The following is an 18,106-nucleotide window of genomic DNA, read 5'->3' as shown; positions in this document are numbered from 1 at the left end:
GTCTCTGCCAGCGCCAAGCCAAGCATGATTTCTAAAAGGAGTTATTGCCTCAGTCCAAGGGCTCAGCACTTTCCTGAAGCATTCCAGCTATTTCTTTATGTGGCTGGTCTTTCAAACAGCACAAACCCAAGAGCAAACATCATTAATCCCCCTTTGAAAAGAAAAGAACTTGACTATTTGATTCCAGGGACACCATCTCCACTCCAGCCTTATATGGAACCAAACAAGAGCAAGAGATAAGAGTTAAAGTTTCCGTACCAGTGTTTATTGCAAAACACAACCCGGTCCAGCCTGAAATGTTTAACTTTGGTCAGTGATCTGCTGTTGCTCAAGGCACAGGAATAAAATTAGCCCCAAATTTATTAGGCTCTGCCTAATAAAAGGTTAAAGTATTCTTTCACTTCATGTATGTTTAAAAAAAAATTAAAAATCACCAGTCAGGAACTTGCAGACTGTATTTGTTGCCTTTTAAACTTTTCCTTTAAGCCTATATGACTTTTTAAATACTTATTCTTATGCTAAGGCGTTAACTTTTATTTATAAGTTACGGATAACATAAATCCCCCACTTCTGCCTCCCCATCTGGGTGGGTATAAAAACCTGCTGTTACATTTTAATGGGAGAGAGCATAGAGAAGAGACTCTCTCCCCCTGCGCTGATGCTGTAACTGTTCAGGGAGAGAGGCTGAGCTTCCCGCAGCCTTGAGCATCTGCGAACGGCGCTGCTCCAGAGCCCTGCGTAACTTGGTATGGCCCTTGGCACATCCCGACTCCTGCAAACATCCAAGACCAACCCTTCCCGACCAAAAGACATAGTTAAATCAGCTTCCTCCAATTCCACACTCTTTCCTTATTTTATTTCATTTTATTTATTTTATTTTCTGTTTCTCACCACCAAGGGAGCAGCGCTTTGGACGCGGCACGGCCAGCGCGGAGAGGGGAAGCCACACAGCGCGGAGGCGTCCCCCGAGGCGGGGGGGGAACTGCGTGTGATGAGCAGCTCTGACCTCAGCCCCGGGAACGCCAGCACCAACCATCTGGATCCCATTTGCAACGCCGGCTCGCCCGCCCCCCCGGCATTCCCGAGCCAGCTGCCTTCTCCGGCCTCGCTCAGACCCACGGCGGCCGTGGCGCAGGGACCAGCGCCCCGGCAGTCCCCTCGTCCCACCAGTGCCCCACCATTCCCTCATCCCGCCAGTGCCTGCACCCCGCTGAGCAAGGCAAGAGGGCACTGGGAAGGCTGAGCAGCACTGCACGCCATGAAGCAAGGGTGAGAGGCGCTTTGGAGCAGAAAATCCTGGAATAAGCAACTCTTCTGGAGGTTCACTCAGGGGTAAGTGTTGCTTCCCGTGTGGGAGCCTTCAGCCTAAGCTCTGCAGCTGCTAAGCCGTGGCTGCCCTCCTTGGTGGGGTGGTAGTATTTGGGGGTTTTTCAAGGAATTTTGGACAAAACCCATCCCTAGGTTTGCATTAGTCTTGGAAAAGCAGAGCGATGCTGCCGGCTGGCTCACATCCGGAGCTCCTCCCGGAGCTGATGCACCGCAGGTGTGTGGGAACACTCCTGTCCTCTGCAGGGGCCCTAAACCCTTTCAAAAGCACTGACCAGAGTATTTCCCCTGCTACCTCAGGATGGGTTTTGCGTTTGTTGTCTTGGAATCACTGCAGCAGCAGCTTGGTGGGATAGGAGCAGGATGACACGGGAAGCAATGCCCCAAGAAGGGCATGTGGAGGCTTGGGAAGATGTACCAGCACAAAGAGGTGGGGACACCAATGGGACCCTGCAAGGAGTGTGCTGAGGGGCTGTCTCAGTGCTCCATTCCTGCTCCCAGGGCTGGGGGGTTTAGATAGCCACCCTCGCTCCTCTTGCCCCAAGGTGAGGTAGAATGAACCTGGCAGAGGTGCTCAGCCATGCTCAGGTCCTGCTGCCAGGCACGTCCCCACTGCTCCGGGGTGGGCCAGCATGTGGCTCCAAGGGTAATCCTCATCCTCTTGTGGTCATCCACAGAGAGGGAAATTAGCCAAACAGCAGCTCTTCCCCTGAGGGAAAGGGCTCTCCAGCCGTGCATGGAGCCACCGTCCCTCTCCATGGCTCTCATCTGCTCTCCCTCCTGCCTTCCCGAGCCCTTTCCCCCCAGAGCCCCAGTTGCCCTCAGCCTCTTGGGACTTGCTGAGGGGGCGGCTATGATTAATCTGGAGACACCCTGCCACCATTCCACTGGGCTCAGCAAAGCCCTCGCTTCCCAAGTGGAGATGGGGCGAGAAACGATTGTGGCCAAACTGGTTTCCTGACCAAGCAAAAGGGCCAAAACTGGCTGGAGTGGGGGTAGCCAAAGCTGCTCTGGTTCCAGTGGGTGAAATGGGAAACTCTCAGTTTGTTTCTGGTTGCTATGAGGATCCATGTGCGCTCTTGGGGGAGGAATCCTGCGTTTTTCAAAATTCTGGCTTTACCCTGTTTCTTGCTGGTTTAAGGAAAAAAGAATCAGTATTTGTGGTTGGGTAATTACAGTGCTTATGTAGTGCTGCTTCTGGGGCAAATACCCAGTTTAGGAGGTTTGCAGTGAGATGTCTCCAGACTGAGGCTGTTGTGGGGAGCTGGAGAATTCCTCCAAGGTCATGTAAGAATGCAGTGGCAGAGGAGAGACTCAGCTCCACATCTCCCTGGCACCATACCTTGAGTCAGAGATCAGGGAAACAGGCTTTTCATCCCCAAACTTACTCTGTCTTTGCAGAGAGGCTAACCACGACCAGGGCTGTGACAGTGTTTAAGACAGGAGTGCAGGGCTGCGTGCTTGCTGCCACCACACCATCGTTCATTCATTCCCTTTCCAGTTTCCAGCACCCACCCCAGTCCCCTTTCTGGTTTTTCAAACATCTCTACGATTTTCCATTCAAACGCAGTAACTTTCCCTGATTGCAGGGTGAGCTAAACCAGCCCCCGCTTTATTCCCACAAGTCAAGGAGGGGGAAAAATTTTTAAAAAAATGATGTTCCTCTCCTACTTTTGCTACGTGCCTGTCCAGGAACAGGAGGGAAGGGAACATCTTATTCCTTCCATCAGTACAAACTGTGGTAACTGCACAGCCTTGCCAGCCTTGGATTGTATTCCTCATTGGATTTCCAGCAAAGGGGTGAGCCTGCCCTGCGCTGGGCGTGCACGGCGCCGGGTGGCATTGCGTGCCTGCTCCCCGCCGTGAATCACAGCCAGCCTTACCCCTCCACATGCCCATCACTTTTTCCACCTTTTTAAGTGATCTGTGTTCCACATTAAGGAGCCGATCTGTTTGGGTGGAGAGGCTGCGGGAGGCTCCGGTTACTATACATAAAGAGTCATTGATCTTTGAGGGAGTTTCCTTTTTTTTTTTTTTTTAGCAAATACTCCCTTTCCTCTTATTAACGACTCTATTTTAGTCTCAGTCTTTGGATGGAGAAAACAACCAGATTTTAAGCCAACAGCATGCTTAGAAGGACAGAAATGAATATGTGATTCATATTGAATTCTAGCACCCAGGGTACTTGCCTGGGTAGGATATGGAAGCACCGTAACTGTTGCTTTGCTGAACACTGGTTTTCAAAAATCTGAGCTCCAGAGGTTTGCAAAAGCAGGGAGATCTTTTTCCACCCTTTCAGGCTTGATTTTTTTTAATGTTCAGGTCTGCCTTTATAGGAATAAATGTTTTCAGGGGCAACCCTCAACCCCACAAGCCTCACCTTCCCAGTACCACTTGACAGCAACATTTACGCTTCAAAAGAGCTGAGAAAAATTTAAATGTCTCCACCTGGAGCCATGAATAAATCCAGGATCTGTCCTATTCAGCTCATCCTGAGTCTCTACAAACAGCTTTGCTTCTCCCGAGGGCTGTGAAGCCAGGAGAGATTCAGTGTTCTGTGATGAGGAGGTGGCCAGGCATGGGACACTAATGTCCCTTGAAAAGGTGACCAAGCTTTTTTTGCATGGAAGAATCATGGCATTCCGCCTCAAAATCACGCCGGGAATGGCTTTTGGCTAACATTTCCCCCAGCTCAGGGAAATTAAAGGGGGAATTCATCCAGGTGAGAGAGGAGCATGCCTCACCTCCAGAGGGCAATCTGTGCCTCCCTGGCTCCACATCAGGATTTGGGGAGCTGATTCTCCCAGCTGCTCGCTCCACAGCCATGACTGCAATCATATCCCGCTGCTGGGGATGCAAGTAGTTGTTCTGGGTGCCTGGTGTCCACTTCCAAGCCGCTGGCAGAGCTTACAACTGCCGCCTCCCACAGCTGTGGATACAGCAGAAAGCAGCCAAGCCAAGGGAATTTGAGGCTGAGCAGTCTTGTTGGGAAACAGGATGATGATGGACAAGGGAAAATCCCCACAAAGCAAATGCAGGTGAAGGCAGAAGCCTCTTTGTTTTGACTCTGACATCCCCATGAGACAGACTTCTCATGGAGGAGCCTAGAGGATGCTCACAGAACCCTGCACCAGCTATGGGATGATGCTTTGCCCTCTCTGGCCCCCTTTTGGAAAAGGTCCCCCTTTTGGGACCCAGCTGCTAATCCACCTCTTTCTCCCAGTACAACATGATCCACCCCACATGCACAAGGGAATTCAAGGGCTGCAGTTGCTTCTCATGTTTTTAGTCAATGTATTTTTTGAGGATGCTCCATGGCTGGACAGGAAAATTGGACCGACCAGATGTTCTGTGGTCTGGAGCAGTAAGGTATCCCAAAGGTCCCTGGTTGTGCCAGCTGGGAAAGCTGCACAAGGCCAAGCCCAAACCCCGGCCAGTCGTCCCCAGAAAATGTGCCAGTCATGGCTCTGCCTACCACTCTTGCCATGCTCTGCTCCTTCCCAGAGGCTGCTCAACTTTCCAGCAGGAGTGTGTCACAGAAACGAGGAGATATGGGAACAAATACCATAAATACAATCACAGAATGGTTTGAGTTGGAAGGGACATTAAAAACCATTTTGTTCCAGCCCCCTACAATACCTCCAGGGATGGGGCAGCCACAGCTTCTCTGGGCACCCTGTGCCAGGGCCTCACCACCCTCACAGGGAAGAATTTCTTCCCATTATCCCATCTATTTTATTTTGACTACACTCTAGTGAAGAAAACACCCCCAACACACCCAAGCAAACAACTGCTTAGAAAGTGAATTTGAAACATCCACTCAAAGGGAAAAAAAAAAAAAAGTAAAATGTCAAATTTTATGCACAGAGAAGTATGCAATATATGCAAAAAATAGCTGCTGGGGAAAATATTTAAGGAAATCACTTCATTGTGTCGGGGTAGAAATGATTGCTTTTTGAGAGCAGTATTGGGAACAGATGTATTTCTTCTGATGAAATACTGTAATATTAAGAGGTCGGCACACACTGTATAAACTCTAGACAGACATAAAACTTTCAGATTATTGAAGGCTACAGGAGTTAATCTTTTAGCACATGAATCATAAAGAAATTGGCTCCCTGGGTTTTGGTGCTAACTTAAGAGTTCAGGAAAACGCTTTCTTTTCCTAAAGGCACTCAGCAGTCAGGTTTTTCAACATATTTTTCCAGCTTGAAGTGGATATAGCAAAAGCTTCACCAGAGCTTTCACTCCACAGGACTGCAAGGAACTTTTCATTTAAAAAATGAAATAAATCCACAGTTAAATTGCCTTGTTGAAAATACATTCTTGAAAACCCAGCAATACCAGAGAATAAAGGTGCAAAACAAACACTTACCATAACCAAGTATTAATATTTATTGGCATGAGTTAACATCTCTGGTTTTATCATCCATCCCCTGCAAGCTGGTGCCACCTCCGGCTTCTGTGACCAGTGGTAATTTGGGACACAAAGCAAGAACACATTGAGCAACGGAAATTACTTCTTGTGCCTCACTGAGGCAAGCCAAGCAATAAAAATCACATCATTTACTGTCTTAAACCCACTTTTCGCACGGAGCCAGAGACTTGGCTCAGTCAAAACAGATTTGAGTAGAGTTTTGGGTGAATTCCCCATGCCAAAGAAAAAAAAAAATTACCCCCACCCACCCAACCCCCACCACATTACCTTTACAAAATAAGTTGCTGTCCTTGCTGTATCATCTTCTTCTCAAGGGCCATCTCCTACAGGAAAATCATCTCCTTGCCCACCCCTTTCTGCAAGCACCCTTCCTCATTAGCTAATGAGTGTCATGAAGAGGGGGCTATAAGAGAAAACCCTGCTCCGGAACAGCTCTTGTTAAAGGCTCTTCTTTTCCTTAAATTGTCCATTTCTAAGAGATATCCATCACCATATCCTGCAAGACTTTGCTGCCTTTTTCCTCCTGGTGACTAATCCTGGCTCCTATGACTTTAGGATGGTTTTGTGTGATGCTAAAACTCATCTCTTGTTGATGGACAAGTCCCTCTGCTTGCACAGAACTATAAATACCATGATGGAGGTCACAGAGAAAGCTGGAAATAGATCTGGAGGCCTCCTAAAGGATAAAATGGGGAAGGAGAGGAAATGGGCTGCCCAGGGAGTGGTGGAGTGCCCATCCCTGGGGGTGTCCAAGGAATGACTGGATGTGGCACTCAGTGCTCTGGGCTGGGTGATAAGGTGGGAATCGGTCCCCAGGTTGGACTTGATCTTGGAGGTCTTTTCCAGCAAATCTGTGACTCTGGAAAATCTCAGCTTCTCACTGCTATGGGAGATCATGGGTGATCCTGTGGGCGGGAGAGAGTCCATAGCCACAGGGAGTTTCACTTTTCCCTTCGGCTACGTTTTGTGGCTGTAAACAAGCTCTGAGCAGCTGCTCAATGTAAAAACCAAAAAAGCCCCTAAATGTTTGCTTCAGTTCTGTCACTTTTTAGCCGGCAAGACATCAATTTTCACTGGCTTATCTTGATGCTCTGCTCATCCCCAGCTGTTGTGACTGAAGAGGAATTGGCTGCCAGCAGCTAATAAACAGGATGGTAACATAACTTCCTGTGTTTTGGGAAAGAAATATAAGCAGTTTTACAGCACACATTACTTTAGTGGGATGGTTTTCCTTAGCATGCATTTTATTTCACGTTTTTCATTCATTGCTAGCAGCCTTTTCACTCTGTGGCATTCCACCCTTAAGGTGAAGGGGGCTTCCAAAGTTTGTAGATGCTCTTGATTGAAAGAAAAGACCAAAGTGAAAGGGCCTGCAAAAGCTTACAAAGCTTTGTTAATAAATTATACACTTGGCATGGAATTTGATATGTTAGTCCCTGATCTCCCAGAATAAGCACGTGACAGTGGCTTTTGGTTAAAGGATAGAGTGAAAGGGAAGAGAGAGAGGGTGATGGATTCAAGAGGGAGAGATAGAAAGAAAGGGAGAAAGAGAGATCACCATTCCTGACTCCAGCATTGATCCAGCTGATGGCGTGTCCAGGGTCCTGGGGCACACCTGGGTGCACCTGGGTTTTGTGGAGGTACCTTTTATAGATAAATTTTTCCTGCCCTGGAGATAAATTTTCACTTCCTATGCAAATTATTTAATAAGTTTTTTCTAGATTTTTCTGGAAATGGGTCAGAGGGCTCTGAGAGGTTTTGGTCCTCCCCTACAGCACATTCCTGCTTTTCAACATGATCCCTGTGCTGTGCTTATCTCCCCTAGCCAGAATAAGGATGTTTGTCCCATAAAATGCTGCCCTACCTCCACGTGGCTCCTTCTCCAGCCACATCCTGTCTATTCCCTGAGTGTGTTATTGCCAACAATCCTTGCTTGTTATTACCAACAATCCTTGGTTGGCTCCACAGCTATCGGGGCTTGAGACACACACATCTTGAATCATAGAACCATGGAATATCATGAGCTGGAAGGAAGCCACAAGGATCATCAAAATCCAGCTCCTGGCCCTGCACAGGACACCCCAACAATCCCACCCTTTGCCTGAGAGTGTTTTCCAGTGCTTTAGGCTCTTCTAGGCTTCTATACAATCCCAATGGATGCTGCAAATGAATCCCACTCAAAAACTTGCAGCTCTTCCACAAGCCTCTTCCCAGAGGGGCTGGGTGGGTGGTTGTCATGAGCTCTGTGCTTTTTGCAGAGCTCAGCTGTGGGACCTACAGACTTTTCTGTATTTGTGTGCTCAGGGGACGAATCCCCTTCATGTGTCCTTTGGGTAAAACTATTTTTTCTGGGAGCAAGCTGCCCATCAGGGACACGGTCCAACCGAGCAGGTTTGCTCCTGCTGGAGGCACTGGGAGGTTTGGCTTGCACTGGAACAGCCAGGGGGATGGATGGGTGCCAGCTCACAAAGGTGATGGTTTAGTCTCTTTAGGAATGACAGTGATACCTCTGGGCTGCAGCAGCTGCCTCTGTAAATGCAGGGGTTGCCAATAAAAGGGAAGACTTTGCCATGTCTTGATTAACATTGTGTGCTAGCTGCTGGCTCTGGCGGCCTGTTCAATGTCTCTCCACCTGGTATTATTATTATTATTATTATTATTATTCACAAATGTTGTGGGGGGAAAGGCAGAGGAGAGCTTTTGCCAGACTCATGCTATAAGACATTTGTAAATTCCATCTGGAGCACATGGAAGACCAAATGTTGCAAATCTCTTCTCCCAAGAAAGACCAGACCCCAGCCCAGCTTTGACATGCTGGGAGCCAGAGGAAGTGTCAGGATCGCACTGGGTTTCAGAAAACCAGTTGGAAGTTGCCCCCTCCTTTCCACAGAGCTGCCCTCTGATATCCCTGAGGAATGTCTCTTCAGTGGAACTGGGTTAGCTGCTTATTTCCAAATTTTCCTGTATTCCCAACTCTTGGCTCTGTTTCCAGCCATGCCAGTGATGGCCATCAGGATAATTACCACAGTTTTTCTAAAAAAAAAAAAGAGTTACTCTTCCCCCTAGCCCTCTTAGGTTCTTGTATTGGTCATAACTGTCTGTATTGATGGAATTGGCAAGGGTGGTAGTAAGAAAATTGAATTCCTTTTTTTTTCTTTTATGATGACCTGGTTAATAGTTTGATGTAGTGGAGTCACTTTTGGCTGATTTGAGTAATCGAGCTCCTTTGGGGAATGAAAGGTATTAAATCACTGTGTTCCCTTTTGGAGGATATTTTCCCAGTTAAGCAAGCCTTGCTGGTTTCTGCTATTTAGGCTTGGAAATGAAGATTAAATAATAAATTGGTCATCTCTACGACAACAGAAACACAGCCTTCGTGGCGGAGGTGTTTTTTCAGAAGGCTTGCCAGGTGGATCATAGATAAGAAACTTGCTTAATTTAGATTTTTGGCTCCAACAGATAAAATATTATTCTTGGTGCCTTTCCAAAATATGATCAGCCAGCGCAGGCTATTCCACAACTGGGGCTCTGAGCTTGGGGGAGTCCAAGGGCTTTTTGCTGCGCAGCCAGATCATGTGGCTCACTTGGGTCTGGAGTGCTTAAATTTCCATTTGTATATTTGGGATAGCTGAAAAGGTGAGCTGAGGCAAAGGGTGAAGTTCAGGGCAATTATTGTGATGTTTGGAAGAAATAAAGTGAGAAGAGGCAACAGCAAGAGGAAGGATGTTGGCCAAGATGTATCAGCTGGTCATCCATGGGTGGGGAGGGCAGGTGAGAGGCCACAGTGTATCTTGGTAGTAGAAACCTAAGCATTTTCCTATCTATTACGTATTGCCTGGGACAGCACAGGCAAAACAAAATCATCCAATTCCACAGAGGTGATTAAAGGTCAATTATGTGAATGAGGATTCCTCTTCCAAAGGGATGGCTGTATGAAGCAGACTCTGCCCAGCAGCAAAGAATTTTTTTCCTGCCAAAGTGCCACAAAAGCCTTGTAAACCCACACAGTTTGACTTTTCCACCTCATGCCTCATCTGTGCCTGGCCAGCACTGCCGCTATTTCTCACTCTCCCTGTTTTTCTCCCTTAGGTCTCACTTCAGGTGCTTTGAAACAAAGAGAATTAAAGGAAAACTCAGATAAAAGAGCAAAATGAGGAAACATCGACATCTGCCCCTCGTGGCAATGTTTTGCCTCCTGCTCTCAGGCTTTGGCTCGGTTGGTGCCCAGCAGCAAGCAGGTAAGCCCGGGTTGCTTCACCTGCCTTTGGCCCTGTACAACCACTCATTCTCACTGTTTGGTGTTTAACATGCATGTCTGTGGATGTTGTGGATGGATGACCCTCTGCTCCTCAGCTCCCACCTTGCTGAGGGTCCTTGGGACGCAGGCCTTGGCCAACACTCACGGTGCCTCCCCGAGCACGTCACTGGCCAGTGCCGTGCCTTGGAGGATGCTCTGCAGGGCACTGGGGTGTGGGACCTTCACTCAGGGTGGTCCTGAGACGGTCTTCTCCTGGGCAGAACTGTTCTGCCCTCCCTGCATGTGTAGGAGGGCTTCTAGCAGTGAGAAGAGCACTGCTACTGACCTGCAGAAAGGCTTTTTAAAAAGTGGTGCTGGCGCCTTTGGGACCAGAGCTGGTGGGTCACTAAGTGGGTATCAACAGCAGGAAAAACAGGGAAAACTCAAGACAGCACCCAGGCTGCTTAAACCAAGCTGTCCTTCCTTCCCTGAGCACTGCCATGGAGTCAGCAAAGCCCTGAGCCAGCAAAAACCATGCAAGAGGCATGGGCAGCTGGAAACAGCAAGCCTGAATTCACAGGTGAAGCTGCCGGTGTCTCTCTCTGGCTCAGGGCTGGTGTCCAAACCCATGGGTGAGGGTGTAGGAGGGGAGAAGCACCTCGGCTCCCCCTCTCTGGGCAGGGAAGGTGGCATGCTGTCTCCTCCTATCCCCCAGCACCACGGTGCCAGGGCTCTGGTGGCTGCCTGGTTGTTCACCAGTTCCTCTCGTTTTGCTGCGGGCCACAAGGGGAAGCTGAGCTTCACTTTCACCATGCCAAGGAGGCTGTTGGTTGTTTGGGTGAGGAGGAGGAGGAGAAGAAGGAGGCATGCTTGTGCTGACTGATAAAAAATCCTAAACCCCCATCTGTTTTTTTAAAGCTGTCAAAACCGTTGCCGTGGCTGATATAATATTTCTAGTGGATTCCTCCTGGAGCGTTGGGAAGGAACACTTCCAACTCGTTCGAGAGTTTCTGTATGATGTTGTAAAAGCTTTAGATGTGGGAGGAAATGATTTTCGCTTTGCCCTGGTCCAGTTCAGCGGAAACCCGCACACAGAGTTCCAGTTAAATACCTACCTCTCCACCCGGGACGTCCTGTCCCATATTGCCAACATGACTTACGTGGGGGGAGGCACCGAGCCTGGAAAAGGATTAGAGTACCTAATCGAGAAGCACCTCACTAAAGCTGCTGGAAGCAGAGCCAGTGAAGGCGTGCCCCAGGTTATTATAGTGCTAACAGACGGACGGCCCCGGGATGATGTGGCTCTGCCCTCATCTGTCCTTAACTCGGCCCGTATAAACCTGTTTGCGGTCAGCGTTCAGGACCCAGTGGAAGGGGAGTTACAGGAAGTAGCAAGCGAACCCCTCGATATGCACCGCTTCAACCTAGAGAATTTTACCACTCTCCACGGCATAGTTGGAGACTTAGTGGCGAGTGTCCGCTCCTCCATGACTCCAGAAAGGGCTGGAGCCAAAGGACTGGTTAAAGACATCACAGGTAATGGCTGACTGGTGGTATCTGCTGGCGTTGTGCTGTTTGGCATTGCCACTCTGTAGGGGCAAGACTGAGATGGACGTTCAGAGGTTTAAAAACAAAGGTTTGAAGCACGTGGCCCCGTGTTTGCAGCTGCCGAGGTGCTGTTGTTTGCAGACTGAGCCAGGGCTGACAGGAGTCAGGGCAGGAATCCTTGAATGGGCAAGTGGCACCTTGTGGCCATCCTTTGGCACATATGGCATGGAAATTTAAGGTTAGGGAGCTCGGCAGAGTTAGTAAATTGCCCTGTCCTGTTCACTCCCAAGGTGGGGAAACAGGGGATGAACACACCAGACCTGATGGTGACCCTGACCAAAAATCCTCTGGAGACCAAGAAGGTGGCTGCTGGTTGCGGAGACACCGTGATGGATGTCCCCTTAGAACCAGGTTGGGGGGCAGGGAGATAGGCAGTGTGCCGTTCCAGAAAGTCACATTCTTCACTGAAAACAAGCAAAACGGGCTGGGTGGGGAATTTCTCTGCTGAAAGCTCACCCCTGAGCTGTCCCTTAGCCTCTCTTCTCATGCACCTGGAGAAGGTGTGTGGTTGGAGAGTCTTCTCTGAGAGCCCACTGCTTCCACCTGCTGGAGCACCGGACCCTTCTCATGACTGAAACCTCCCTGAAACCACATTGGCTTCAGCAGACCTACACTGACTACAAGACAGGGCCCAATTTCCCTGGGAAAAAAAAAAAGACAGTCTTCCTCCGTCCCTTCTCTGTTTATGAAATTCCTGCATGGTAAGGGCCTTCTGAGCAGCTTTTTTGTTGTTTTTCAAAACAGAAGTCCTGGGGATCAAACCTTTCTTTTTATTCCTGAGACTCCATCTGAAGGTCAAGAGCTTGTGGGGCGACATAAGGCCACAGCAGTGTCATGGGGCAGTGTGACATTAATCTCCCTGTGTTGTCTTGCCTGATTAACCCTCACGCCAGTCCCACTGGGTGCTCTCCATCACTGCATGACACCAAGCAACACCAAAAGGCCGTGCTCATGTGTGTTTTTGTCGTGCAAAGCGCTTGCCAGGGCAAATATCCAGGTCACAGGAAAGCCACAGGGGAGTAGCTGCCCCACAAACATGACAAAAAGCTCACCAGTGCTAAGGAAATGACACCAGTATATGTGGAAAATGAATGTTAACACCCAGCCTGCTGACAGCACTCCGGTGGCTGTTGGGCATCTTAGCCATGAAGGACCCCGGTGCTTCCCTGCTGAAATCAATTGGGGAATTGGTCTCTGGAAGCTGGCTGTCCTCCTCTGGGCCATGCCAGCAGGTAACCCCATTGAATGGAAACATCTGGAATCACAGACATTCCTTTAAAAGCTTTAAAGCCAAATTCCTACTTCGTGTATATCATGCATTTCCAAGTTTGTTTCTGCTTAAAGGTATTTTTTGCAAGCATTTCCTTCCCATCCTATAGCACAAATTTAAGTTAATTCTACTATTGCAGTGTTGTCCCTGTGTGACTTGCATGGGTGATATACAGAGTATTGGTAAACACTGGAAAAGATGTTACAGGTCCTAAACCTTGGATGACAACAGTGTGCAAAGCATGGTACAAATATCTGCATAAGAGTTTAAGAAGTCATTTATTCAGCTGATAACTACATGTGGCATTAAGATGTATAAAAGTGCCATGGATGCTATGTTAGAAACAAGCCCTAATATGAAATGGAACTGTAAAAAAGCCCCAGTCCTGTAAAGGATTCCAGTAAAGGGAACCAAAACTATTGGTCTGTGGCAGTCCCTGGAGCTGACTCACGTAAGTACGACAGTCAGCCCCAAGTTTGCCCTGAAGCATTTGTTAAATCTGAGCTGTCTGTCTCATCTGACCCTCTTTGCTTAGTTGTGTAACCAGCATGCTTTTATTTGTTCTCCACACCAGCTTGTTCCAAAAATGTGCACTGATGTACAAGGTTTTTTTACAGTGATGACAAATTATCCAACACATCTGTTTCATATCTATTTTCTCTTTGGTGGGAGCAAGTCATTAGTGCCTGGAATCTTGTTCCTCCAAAAAGATATCCAGGATATCTAAAGCAGCCCTGGGTTAAACCACTGTGAGATTTCCCTTTCATTTTTATGATGAAGTAGAACGTGTACATCCCTACTGAAAACGGCTCAGTAAAACCAAGCCTAAGCACCCCTAAATTTTGCCTTGATGGAAGAATAAATTCTGGAGCTCCTTGAAATTCTGAACCCTGGTGATGTTCTCTGAGCCAACAATGGCCATCGAGTTGGTCTAGGGGAGCAATGGTGACCTGGAGACCTTCTCCTTTGTTGCTGGAATTGCAGCATTATTTGAATCTCCTGGTGTATGAAAACATGTACTAGAAAAACAACTAAATTGGCAAGAAATAAACAAATTACTGGCAGTGCTGGTTAATAGCAAAGACCTCGGGTTTATTCCTGGCCTTTCTAAACCACACGCCAGCTTTGCTGCTGGTTTCACCTTCGGCTTTTAAAAGTTGAGAGCTGACTGAGAGAGATTTCCAAATGTCGCTTGTCGGTCATTTGCAAATAGTCTGAAATTTGAGTTCTTAATGAGAGGGGAGAGTAATAGCATGGAAACATCCGAGCATGCTTTGGGGTCTTTTCCCCCCTCTTTTTTGCATGCATGAACTCTCGGTGATGTCGATGGTAAAATTAGTTGAGCAAAAGGAGTTAGAGCAGACACCAGGGCATTTTGGGTCTGCTTTGGTAAGTCTCAGAGCAAAAATACTTCCCCTCAACTCCATGTTCATGCCGTGTACAAGCTTTGTTTGGTGTGTATGTTGTCAGCAAATGCTTGTGATCATCTGGGTATGGCCACAACAACTAGAGTTGGATAATTGCGTCATGACTGATTTCATCACCCTTTTTTAACCTGATTCTGCATTCCTTGATTGAATATCCAGAATCCATATGAAAAATACAGACCAGACCCCTCTGCCAATAATCAACCCATCTTTGTGCAAAATATTTAAAGTGACACAACTTCTGTGTGGCCTGGGTTGAGAATTGTGTGGGTCAGACTCCTAGACAAATAACAGGTGGATGCTGGCAGCTGGTCAAAGAGGTACAGTGCAAGAAAAATAACTAAAAACTTTAAAATTGTTTCTAACAAATGTATTTCAAATAATACTTCTTCATGGTGGGAGAAGCCCATATATTCAGCCTCTGTGTTTAACCAGCAAAAGAGCAGAATTGTGACAGAGAAGCTGAAACTTCCCCTGCATCCAGTAAATGTTTCTCCCAAAAAATAAAAGGCTGCAATGATAAAAACCTCCTCATCCTCTACTTTCAGCATGAATTGCCACCAAAATCCACCTTTTTCTTTTGGCTCTGTTTAAATATTTGGACAGTACTGGCCAATGATGGAATGGATCTAGATTTCCAAAAACTGTATTTTGCCAAGGTTTCTCCTTGCATGCCAATAATGCTGACCCCCATGTTACTACAGCCATTGGCTTGTGTTCTGTCGACTCAAACCCTCCCTTGATGGGTTGTGGATGCTACTGGGCAGGGCCTGAGAGCTCATATTCAATCAGAATGCAGAACTAAGAGGAAAAAGTCACCTCCTCAGTGATCACATTATTTTATTTTCTCATTTTCGTGTTTCTCACTGGTTTTCCAAGAAACATGTCAGAACACTATTACAACTGCATGTAATCACTCATTTTAATGCTTTCACCTTTTGCATTTCTTTTTTTTAAAGCTCAAGAGTCTGCTGACCTTATTTTCCTTATTGACGGATCAAACAACATCGGAGGTGTCAATTTTCCAGCCATACGCGATTTCCTTGTAAATTTGATTGAAATCCTCAGAGTTGGAGCTCAGCAGATACACATTGGGGTGGTGCAGTATAGTGATCAACCCAGAACCGAGTTCGCTTTGAACAGCTACTCCACAAAAGCGGATGTCCTGGATGCCGTGAAGGCACTCAGCTTCCGCGGGGGCGAGGAAGCGAACACCGGTGCGGCACTGGAGTTTGTGGTGGAGAACCTCTTCACCCAGGCGGGAGGCAGCAGGATAGAGGAAGCGGTGCCTCAGATTTTAGTGCTGATAAGTGGTGGAGAGTCTAGTGATGATATCCGAGAGGGCTTGTTAGCGGTGAAGCAAGCTGGTATATTTTCGTTTAGCATTGGGGTCCTGAATGCTGACAGTGCAGAGCTGCAGCAGATTGCTACTGATGGAAGCTTCGCCTATACTGCCCTGGATATCCGTAACCTTGATGCTCTTCGAGAATTATTACTGCCCAACATTGTTGGAGTGGCCCAAAGACTCATTTTGTTAGCGGCCCCAACCATTGTGACTGAAGGTATGTATGCCCTTCAAGACCCTTGCATTTCGGTGAGTCGATGAACGATTGAGCTTTTGCACGATTTACAAGCATATTTAAAGCTTTAATTATTTTCAATTTTTTTTTTTTTTTTTTTTTTTCCAATTCGTCTCTCTGGTCTGGTTATGGAGAAACGATGTTTCTGTGCAGAAACTCATTGGCCCAGTGGGTTATCTCTCAAAAACCGTGAGGTCTTGTTGCAATAACTGGCATGACAAGGGGTGTTTTAAAAGACAGCAGAGTATAAAATAAAAAGAGTATAGAAAAGCTCATATAATCCTTTTTGGGATATCTAAACACCCTGGGAGTAAACACTGCAGCACTGCCAGTTGTAAAAACATTTATGCCGTGTAAGCTTACATTTTATGTCATTTGGAAGTGTCATGACCATAAAATGTGGCTGAGGAAGGTAACAGGAATGCTAAATGGATCCCTACATACCAGAGTTGAAATCAATTGCTTGCTAAAACAGTAAAATTCCACAACTCACTGAAGCTCTGGGCTGCCCTTGGTAAAAGGCGGACATTCCTGTGTTGTTGAACTTAAAGGCAGAACAGCCCTTAGTTCTTCTGAAGTCAAATCCCCACCTGTGATCAATCAGCTAAAGAAGATGTTTACAGCTTTCCACGAGGCCACAGGAATTAAAAATGCAGGTGTTAATGTTCCACTTAGGTCACTTTTTCACCCTTAAGTTCCCCTGACATTATTTCTGGACTAGCATCAGCTTGGGTGCAGTAGAATACTGAATATCTGGATTTATGGGGCAAATAGGTGATTTATGAAAGATACAATATGTCATATTGCAGAGACCCCTGGAAGGGGCCAGCCTGGAGCTGCTGCACTTAATTAACAGGATGCTTAATGCTAACAGCACTTTTGGGATCCCGTTGTCAGTCTGCAGTTCTGTACACACTGTTCTTCATGGTGTATGTTGACATATAAAACTGCATTCCAGATGTCTTTGCTGATCCATGCCTAAACATGATTGCTATCCTGTGGCTTAAATCAAAGGGACGAATTTGCCTTAAAGATCATTTTATGACCTTGCCTTGATTATTCCAAGAAAGAACATTAAGAACTTTTTCTTGTAGCACCCCACAAGAACCATATTTAGCCAGTTAATATGAAGTCAGCATGTGTAGCTAAAATATGTATGCTGGGATCCGTGCAACTCAGTGGAGAACCTCTCTTTCCTCCTGTCTGATTTTTTACAGTTTAAATGGCAAGATTAAAAAATTTCGGTACATTTGTTTCATCTGCATTTGCATATTTCTCACTTGAAGTGCCAGCTCATTTGTGGAAGGTGCTACATCAGCCTGTGCAGTTACATACAGATGGATGTGCTAAATGGGGAAGTGGATATTTTCAAAGGAGCTTTAGGGAATTTCCTACCTCTGGCACCCATGGAAATAAATTTTGACTGGTTTGCTTGATTCACATCAACAGCTTGGAATGCTGCAGTGCAAAGCAGTTTGGGAGACGCCGCAGCCCAAAAGGGATGCCAAACCCTGAGTTGCCAAGTGCTCCTATGAAATACTGAAGACATCTAGCTTCACTTTAGCTCTCCAGCTGTTCATCCTGGGATGAAGGGGTGTTCCAAGGTGCCTTTCTGCTCCTTCACCTACTGGGGGAGCCTGGATGATTAAGTTAGATTAGGTGCTTCACCAGACAGCTGACACGGCAACGAGGATGGAACTACGCAGGGCTGGGTGACACTGACACCCTTCAACATTTCCAGCTTTGAGAGTCAAAGATACAATGCTTTGATCCCAAATCCTTTGAAATTCTTGGGAGACTTGCCATCAGCTTTACAGGGCTTTGGATTAAACCCTATGAGATGTGCACAGCCCTGCTTAAAGGCTTTTGCACTAATTGTGTCCATGCAAACCAGCACTGTGGGCTGTTTCTTCCTGTGTGTTTTGGGTTTGGTTCTTGCATTCCTCTGCGCAAAAAAACTGCAGGATTTGAGAGATGCAACAGGAATGAGAAGCAGAGGGAACTCTTCCTTCCCAGCCTCCCTCATCTTTCCAAAGCCCCTTTGATATTTCCTCCAAAAGTCAAAAGTTTCCAGGGTCTCCACTTTTGGGTTTCTAGCTGCTGACAAGCTAAGGATGTGCTTTGGACATTTCTCCTGGGTGATAACAAAGCATCAATGTCAGCCCTAGCTATCCATTTGGAAAGTTTCCTGTTTCCAGCCCTCTCCTCCTTGGAATAACT

General features: G+C 47.0%; 1 protein-coding gene across 13 annotated transcripts in view; it reads left to right on the top strand.

The window, feature by feature from the left end:
• The first annotated feature begins 955 nt into the window (after positions 1-955).
• COL6A3 (collagen type VI alpha 3 chain) overlaps positions 956-18,106 on the top strand; it is a 58,262-nt gene continuing 41,111 nt past the window's right edge. For 5 of the 13 annotated variants that reach the window (XM_032113984.1, XM_032113987.1, XM_032113986.1 and 2 more), the window contains exons 1-4: positions 956-1,332; positions 9,854-10,002; positions 10,920-11,537; positions 15,266-15,868. In XM_032113984.1, coding sequence (XP_031969875.1) covers positions 9,915-10,002; positions 10,920-11,537; positions 15,266-15,868 — 1,309 coding nt within the window. In that variant the 5' untranslated portion in view covers positions 956-1,332; positions 9,854-9,914. The remainder of the gene's footprint in view (positions 1,333-9,853; positions 10,003-10,919; positions 11,538-15,265; positions 15,869-18,106) is intronic. The other 8 variants (XM_032113988.1, XM_032113990.1, XM_032113993.1 and 5 more) reach the window with 8 other exon arrangements.

This window comes from Corvus moneduloides, chromosome 7 (genome assembly GCF_009650955.1).
Source record: "Corvus moneduloides isolate bCorMon1 chromosome 7, bCorMon1.pri, whole genome shotgun sequence".
NCBI lineage: Eukaryota > Metazoa > Chordata > Aves > Passeriformes > Corvidae > Corvus > Corvus moneduloides.
Note: the sequence above shows the minus strand (reverse complement) of the source record. Positions and strands in the feature narration are given on the sequence as shown.